This window comes from Taudactylus pleione, unplaced genomic scaffold (assembly GCF_031769625.1).
Source record: "Taudactylus pleione unplaced genomic scaffold, aTauple2 ptg000041l, whole genome shotgun sequence".
Taxonomy (NCBI): domain Eukaryota; kingdom Metazoa; phylum Chordata; class Amphibia; order Anura; family Myobatrachidae; genus Taudactylus; species Taudactylus pleione.
The window spans coordinates 78,116,711-78,125,580 of NW_028284443.1; the positions used below are offsets into that span (position 1 = coordinate 78,116,711).

Genomic DNA, 8,870 nt, shown 5'->3' on the forward strand with positions numbered 1-8,870 from the left:
GTCCTGTTTATACAACATAAGGGTGGGTGGGAGGGCCCAAGGACAATTCCATCTTGCACCTCTTTTTTTTCTTTGCATTATGTACAGTTTGGGGCCTAGTTTTTCAAACTGCCATCCTGTCTGCCACTGCAGTTTCACGCCTAGATGGGTCACGTGTTTGTGCCGCCCACTCGTGTCGCTTAGCATAGTCATCCAGCTACCTCGGTGCAACGTTTTGGACATAAAAACACTATTGTGAGGTGTGAGGTGTTCAGAATAGACTGGAAATGAGTGGAAATTAAGGTTATTGAGGTTAATAATAGCATAGGAGCAGAAAAACCTACAAATTCTGTGATTTTAGCTGTTTTTATGCTTTTTTTAAAAAAAATACAGATCCAAAACACAAAACCCAGAACCCAAAACACGGAAGGGTGGTTTTGGCAAAACCAATCCAGATCCAAAACACGAAGAAAGATCCAGATCCAAAACCAAAACACAAAACACGAAAAGTGGCCGGTGCACACCCCTAATTTTAATCTATCAAGATATTACATCATCTAATTTTCAACCTATTCAGGTTCATTATTGCTATACAAAGTAGCGCTCCCTGTTCCTTTATTTTCTCTGCCTAGCAAATGGATTAGCCTATCCATAGGTGAGCTGCTATTTGTATATACACATTTAGTATTTGGTGCGCCCCTCATTGTGCTGTCTTTGTCTTGTTTTCCACTTCTCTACAGGACTACCTGGGCCCCCAGGGACTGGGCTATATATGGGCACAGAGTATCACAAATGAATGTTAAAAGTATTGGTCACTAGGTAATGGGCTCTGTATTGTACACTGGGCCACCAGAGAGTAGGCCCTGTTTTGTATACATATCGCCAGAGACTAGGCTTTGTTTTGTACACTAGCCACAAGGCAATGGTCTCCGTGGTGTACGTTGAACATGAAGGATAGAAGATTGTTTAGTACAATGTCCACATATATTTTGCATAAACCACATCCCTAAGTTAATAAAGAGAAGTATTAAAGCATGATGCATTTCACATACCCCTCTCATTCAGTTGGATTATTGCCTGTGGTAGTAATAAATTATAAGACGTTCTGACCCTGACATTTTACAACACTTTTAAATGATCACAAATATTCAGACGTCTGTAACAAGTACTGTATGATGCAGTTTGGTGAGATCTACAACTAAATAACCTGGCAAATATATTTGTGCGCATAAGCGCATTTGTTTGTCAATGAAAAAACAGCTGCTTATGTACCATTAAAAGTAGCATTTCCAAGTATATTAGCCAAGATCATTCGTCATTAGAACATCTTTACTGGCAAATGTTGGTGGGGAAACATATTTTAGGCTAATGAATATGAAAAAGAAAATATTTTATCATAGCAACTGTTAAGGTTTAATGCTTAGGTCCCTGTTTTAAAAATCAGATCATTTCTATGACCTGATATTTTTTCAGTTCTCAAAAATCACCCTTTTCATTATGTCTATAATGCAGTTCAATAATCATACAATGCTATTTCCACTTACAGTATTCTGATCTTCTATATGAAATTGTCTGAGTACTGTACGGAAACAATCCAAATTAAACATTTATAGTGGTAAAAACTAAATACATAGGGGCATATGTATCAAAGCTTGATGTGAGATAAAATTGTGAGATATATCACCAACCAATCAGCTTCTAACTTACATTTTGCAGGCTGTGTTTAAGAAATGATTTGGAGCTTATTAGTTGGTGAATTATATTTCACAATTTTATCTCACATCAAGCTTTGATACATATGCCCCTTATAGCGGGCGTATTTGATATGAGTTCATGGACCACCAAACTGCAAAACAATGTCAACAAAAGCCACACTGTAAGAAGTCTGACTAGTGTAGGCATAAGCGATATGCAATATATAAATATATATATATATATATTTATATATATTTTATTCAGCATTATTATACTTAACATAATGCTGCTACATATGCCAAAATACTTTGATTATGATTTTGAACATGCCAACGTTTTCTCATACTTATACGTTTTAATTCATAAATTTATTATTCCACATATCTTTGTTACTGTATTTCAAATGTAACATTTTTTTATTCTATTAATAAACTGCCAAATCATTGTCTGCAACCTAACATTAGCACCTGTAACCACCCTTATCACAGCATGCCTAACATCCACATACAGTAACAGCCACAGGCATTTTGGACATTAGCCATCGCTGTTAGATAATAATGACACTAGATGGCTAATGCAGAAATTAAACAAGAATGATAATTTAGAAAAAAAAGAAAAACTAAAATGTCTTCTTTGTCTCCATTTAGAGACCATCTTCTCACATCTGAGAGCCCCTGAAGCTCTCTGAGGAAGATTAGTCTGCTCAGATCTATATTTCTTGTGCATCTGTTGCACTTACAGTAGCTCTGAACTTTGCTATGCCCTGCAGCAAGTTGTGTGCTATCTTCTAGGCAAACATTACAACTACAATACATAATGACAGCACTTTACCTCCAGGGAGCTCTGCAGGGCCACAGGTTGCTCGGTATTCATCCACATCTCCGACCCACAGTTTCTTGTAGCAGAACTTCCATAGCCCGAAATGGGCAGCCTCACATGTCATACTGTGGTTCTGCTTATACGTATTCACCTCCACCCAGAACTCTGTCCCAACTGCAAGCACAGAAAGGGTTACCCCTACAAGGGCCACAAAAAAGGCCAGTTTGATTTTGCCCTCTTGTGCATCAGTCAAGCCCTTTCCACGCTGTCCTCTACCTCTTCCAGAGAAACGCTGCTCCTCCTCTTGCATGAAAAAATTAGGCCACATCATTTGTGTAGCTAGGCTTCTTCCTTCCACTAAGAGAATTGATTTAAATAACCAGTATGGTTTCCACCCTCTTCTTCCCTTTCTCCGGTCTTCCTTCTCTTTTCTGTTATTATTAAGGTTGCTGAAAGCCAATCTGCTGTAAGTTACACAGGCTACAGAGACGCAGCAGGGACATCAATGTGCTCTCCCCCTTTCTGCTTTCGCTCTCCCCCTCTTGCTGTTACACATAGACGCACACACATGGCCTGGAAATAATCTCTGCACCTGTTACATTCATCAGATCTCCCAGGCAGAGCTGTTATTTTAAGGTTCCCTTAAAGGCACTTGCCTCATGCACAGGCGTCGGAGATCAGAATGAGGCTACAACAAAATTAAGTTAACTTATCACAGTTCAGCCCTGAATAATATGTGCAACTGTCCTAGCTTTTGCTGTATCATCCATATCTGTGCTGCATGTTCTTTGTGCTAGATGTTATTGCGATATCAGATTCCTTCAGTAGAGTACAAATCATGGATATTATTCAGTAGCTTCTTTAGGGCTCAGTAAGGCCTAATTTTGTGCAGTTTTGTACAATGTATTTGGACAGACTGATCCCTAATACCTAAGTGCTAAACCTGGAATCCTGCGGAACGCTAAAACCTGCTGCTTGAAATAACTACAAGTAAACATCTTGGCTGATTGCTTCCAAGACGACTCTTAGCAAATTATTTATTGATGGCAAGGAAGGACAAGCGGAATGTTTTACGGAGAACTCTCTGTGCAGAATACTGCAGGGAAAACCTGTGCCTACGATAGAAAGAAATAGCTTTCATTGTGTCTGTGTAGTTAAAAGTGTATGTGCTCTGACAAACTCGCTAGGCAGCTCACTAGAGCACTGTCAGAAGCAAAAACGCCTACAGCGTAACCCAGTCTAGTTATACAGAAATGCAAACCAGAATAATTGGGTACATTTTCAATCCAACAGATTTATCTATAGCTCCTCTCTCTCCCTCTTCGCTGATGCTGAAGTATATTGCTATGCTGATTCTGTAACAAGATTAATCATCAAAATATATATATTTACATATGCTTTACCTGTTCGAATGCACAAATCATCTTTACTCTGACAGATGTCATCGATAGGGGAGCATAAGCTGTTTTTTAACTTGGATTTTGTGCCTCACATCCAAAAGGGAGACATTTTATGACTGTCATATTATTGGTTGGTTGGACATCCTGGGGATGATGTAAAGTTGGTCTCATCTACAGTATGCAACTGCATGTCCTGTACCCGTACATCATTATCAATGTGCACTTGCATTAGCCCTGTCCTTGGTGCAAGAAATCCACCTGAAAAAGACAGATCTCTATGTACGCACAACTCTGCAAAGCTTATAGTTCCGTCAACATGCCATCAGTAAACTTAGCCTTCATGCAAATACCCCATTGCCACTTACAGTAGTTACGTCTCTTCAGCTACAAATAGAGATGTGACTGCGTTCACTATGATTCTGAATCATCCATAGTTGCTTCAGACCATGTGCAGTGTGAAAACACACAAGATCCTTCCACAAAACGTGGAACTCTACATCAGGCTCTATGCAGCTTAATTTATATTTGCATACTAATTTGTAATGTCAGGGAAACTCCTGAATTTAAAAGCGTTCTCTAGCTCCCAGGAGAGGAGATAAGCCACCCAGATTCCAGCTGTGTCCTTAATGAAGTGGGATGAAATGGGGAATTGATCACGTGATCTGCTGATAAACTTGCCATCACAATACAGCCCTCTGCAGCGTGAAACTGCTATTCATGGTACAGGGGATGTAGTTAATAGACCGGCGGACTAAATGCCGCCGGTCTATATCCCGACACCAGAAGACCGGCAAGGGACAGAAGATAGGCGTCGAAATACCGACGCCTATGTTCATCCCGACTCTGGAGTGTCGAAGTACACCGGACCGATTAAGGGGAGTCCGTACTTAGCTGCGGGGGGGAGGTTAGGTTTAGGCAACCCCGGGGAGACTTAGGCACTCCCCTGGGAGGGTTAGTATTAGGCTAGGGGAAGGGGAGGTTAAGGTTAGGTGCCCCTGGGGGGAGGTTAGGGTCATACACCCCCCAAGAGGGTTAGGTTTAGGGTGCAGGGGAGGGATTTTAAGTTTAGGCACCCTCGGGGGGGACTTAGGGTTAGGAACCACCCCGTGAATTTAGGGTTAGGCACCCCTAAGGGAGGGTTAGGGGGGAAGAGAGGAGGGTTATGTGACTTACCTGCCACTGTCGGGATTTCCTTCTGTCGGGCTGACACTAAACAGCCACCAGCATTTCAATCCCATTCCATGGTACAGTACTACACTGTGGCGTTGGGGCCATGATGACTTGCCACTTGGACACATAAGTTGGCAAGTATAAGAGGAGAGCTGTAAAATGAGAAACCAGGGTCTAGAACAGAGTATTGTTTTACCTTAACAGGTAGCATAGGGAAGGATGTGTCAGTGGTTCATTTGGTTGGAATTTATTCAGGATAGAAACAATTGTGCTATACCAGTGGGGAGAAGGGCTTGTAGAAAAAGAAGGTGATCAACACCCTTCTTTGTGTCATGGATGGTTGTGGACTTGGACCCAGAGTGAAATCTGGAGTGGGTTTAAGAACAGTTTCCTGATACTGGAAGGACGCTGGCTTGAGAGGAGTTCTGCTCATGAGTGGCCCATTAGATAGTGAGTGTCTCAGATGGCTGTTTACCCAGAAAGGCATGTGGGTACTGACTATAGGTAACTGGATAGCCAGAGGGGACGTTGATGTTGTGGACTTTACCAGGGATCCCAACTGGGAGCGAGAGCCAGGAGAAGCACTGCTGCACACGGAGGTAATTGATGGTAGCTGGATCCTGAAGCAAGCAGAGTTATAATGGCAAACTGGACTGGAAACACAGCAAAGGAGCACAGAGAACTAGCACCCAGCAAGAGCTGGGAATAATGTTGCACTGGCAATGAAAGGACTGCAGATCAGCCCTTAAATACCCGGAGGAAGTGCAGGATTGGTTGCTAAGACTCCCTGAATGCTCTGCCTGGATTGGCTGGAATGTGTCACATGCTGAAATCCAAGATGGCAGCCCCCATGTCATGCTGCAGCACCACCAAACCTGACTCAGACTCACCACAAGCATTCAGGACAGTATGTCTCCGGTACACCCTGGCATGCAGCGCAGATGTCTAAGTGCCCGTACCTCCACCAGTGGGACCCCGACATAGCGTCTGGACAGGTAAGGTCCGCTGCCTCCAAGCACACAGCCCTGGTCATGACAATGCCCCCTCCTATATGGGTGACCTCTGGGCTCCTCTTGGGTTTCTCTGGGTTTTCAAAATTAAATTTTTTAATGAGATGGGGTGCATTGACATCTCCTTCTTTCACCCAACATCTTTCTTCTGGGCCATAGCCCTTCCAGTCCAACAGATACTGAAGTTGTCCATAACGGAATCGAGAATCCAAGAGCTGCTTAACCTCGAACTCCACCCCTCTCTCAGTCTGGACTTTGGGAGATGGTGGCAGAACTTGTAAGAATTGGTTAAGAGCAAGTGGCTTGAGTAAGGAGATGTGGAAGGAGTTTGGAACCTTGAGGTAAGTAGGTAGCCTTAGCTTGTAAGCTACAGGATTAAGGGGGTCATTCAGACCCGGTCGTTAGCGCCGATGCGCTCGGACCGGGTCGATGGCCCCCCACAGAGCATGCGCACGACGGTGCCGACGCCGTCATGCACATGCGTGAGACCCGCTACCACCGACAGCGCCGGTCGTAGCGGGTCTCGATCCAAAAGGGCCAAGCTGTCGATGTTGATTGACAGCTCGCCCCGTTTGGAAGGCAGGCTGGGGGGGTGGCAGCCCAAATGGAGGCATTCCCATGGGAACGTCTACCGTTTGGGGGCGGCCCCACTGACATCACTAGTGATGTCAGTGGAGAGCTTCCGGCTCTGACAGAGCCAAAAGCTCTCCGGGGCTTACGACAAGTGAGACCCTACCCTAGGGTCTCGTCGTAAGCCCCTATGGTCGCGATGGTCAGAGACCATCACCCGAGCGGTCGTTAGAGCTGTGGGTGATAACCCACAGCCTAATGACTGCAACAGAGGTGGGCGGTCAGGATGCAAGTGGCCGCCCAGTTTCTGAGTGACCGCTTGCATCCTCCGAACGCCTCTGAATGAGGCCCTAATTCCCTTAGTGATGGTAAATGGGCCGATGAAGCGGGGGGGGAAATCTTCATGGAGGGAACCCTTAAACGAAGGTTATTGGTGGAGAGCCATATCTGATCCCCTGCTTTCATGCTAGGAGCAATTCTTCTCTTCCTATCCGCCCCTAATTTATATCGATGGGACGTTTTCAACAGCAAAGAATGAATCCGGGACCAAATTTGGGAAAAGTTCCGTAAAGAAGTAGTTGCTGCTGATATGTCAAAGGCTGGCAGACTTGTGAACTCTGGAACGGTAGCCATAGACCATGAGGAACAGAGGGCCTGATTCAGAGCCGTTCGCTCTTTGCGGACGGTCGTTCCAAAAAAGGGGCCGGCTATTTAAATTAAGTGCTCGCTCTTTGCGGTTTGTTGATGCCTCTATGTCTGAGCGAGCGAGCGAACGAAAAATGCGCTCGCTATTTTGTAAAGATGCCCCTTTGCCGTTCGCACCACACGTCGTCTCCGGTATTTATTAGATTAATCGGGAACATCGAAAGGCATCTGAACTGCTCGCAGTGCTTGTGGTAGGTTTTTCCTACCGCAATCACTGCGAGCAGTTCAGGCTAAAAGATAACCAAGTGACATGGTTGATGATGTGCCTTTACTAATTATGCATTCCCATTAAATGCCCTTTTGACCATTTGGCACGCCTGCATTCGGATCTTCACTCTCCCATTTTCAAGCACCTTCCCCTGTTACCACCCACAAACGGTACATTCTGTCAATCAAATTAGCAGCCCCTTGCTGTTTTGCGAGCACACGATTTCCGACCGCAATGACTGGTTTGCGCATGCGCACTACGACCCATACGCATGTGCAGTTGTGCGAACATCGCTCAGAGCGAACGAGTGGCCGCTTACGAGCGGCTCTGAATCAGGCCCAGAGTTTGTCCAGTAGAAGAGTGATATGAGCTTTTATGTGCAAACTTGGCCCATGATAAGGAATCTGCCCAATTGTCTTGAGAGGAAGACATGTAGATCCTCAAAAACATCTCAAGTTCCTGGTTCACTCTCTCTGTGCTCCAATTAGTTTGGGGATGATAAGTTGTGGAGAATTTTATCTTGACCTGCAGGGCTGAACATAAAGCTCTCCAAAACTTTGCCAGAAACTGGACTCTGCGGTCAGACACAATTTCAGTTGGTAATCCGTGTAGACGAAAAATATGGGAAATGAAGAGTTGAGCCAATTCAGGGGCAAAAGGCAATTTCTTGAGAGATATGTAATGTACCATCTTTGAGAAATGGTCTATCACTACCCAAATGGTGGTGCAGCCTTTTGAGATGTGCAGGTCAGTCACAAAATCCATGGACAAGTGGTACCAAGGATGAGTTGGGATGGAAAGGGGTCTGAGCTCTGCCGCTGGTGCTTGTCGAGAAGTCTTGTGTCGAGCACACTGGATGCAGGAGGCAATGATTTCTGTGACTTCGGTTCTCATGGTAGGCCACCAATAGGATCGTTGAAGGAATTCTAGGGTTTTTTGGGTGCCGGCGTGACCGGAAAAACGTGATAAATGTGCCCAGGTTAGAAGTTGCATTCTTAGGTCTGGAACTACATAGATCTTCCCCAGAGGTGGCTGGATATTGGTAGTGGCAATTACTTTGGACTGTAGGACAGGTGCTACTAAAAGATCTGTGGCAGAACTCTCGGAAGAGAAAGATCGTGACAGTGCATCAGCTTTTAAATTCTGTGATCCTGGGCAAAAGGTTAGATTGAATTCAAAATGGGAGAAGAAAATTGCCCATCGGGCTAGGCAAGGACCAATCGAGAATGGCCTGTATCTCCTTCGGGACCATCTCCAATCCAGACCCTGAGCTGATGTAACCTAGGAAAGGGATACAAAGTACCTCGAAGATGC

At 44.7% G+C, this 8,870-nt stretch overlaps 1 protein-coding gene across 1 annotated transcript in view; it reads right to left on the bottom strand.

Annotated features, from left to right (window-relative positions):
* Positions 1-3,076, bottom strand: part of CACNG6 (calcium voltage-gated channel auxiliary subunit gamma 6) — a 168,643-nt gene extending 165,567 nt beyond the window's left edge. The window contains exon 1 of the mRNA XM_088457382.1: positions 2,506-3,076. Coding sequence (XP_088313508.1) covers positions 2,506-2,824 — 319 coding nt within the window. The 5' untranslated portion in view covers positions 2,825-3,076. The remainder of the gene's footprint in view (positions 1-2,505) is intronic.
* Between the last annotated feature and the right edge of the window lie 5,794 nt (positions 3,077-8,870).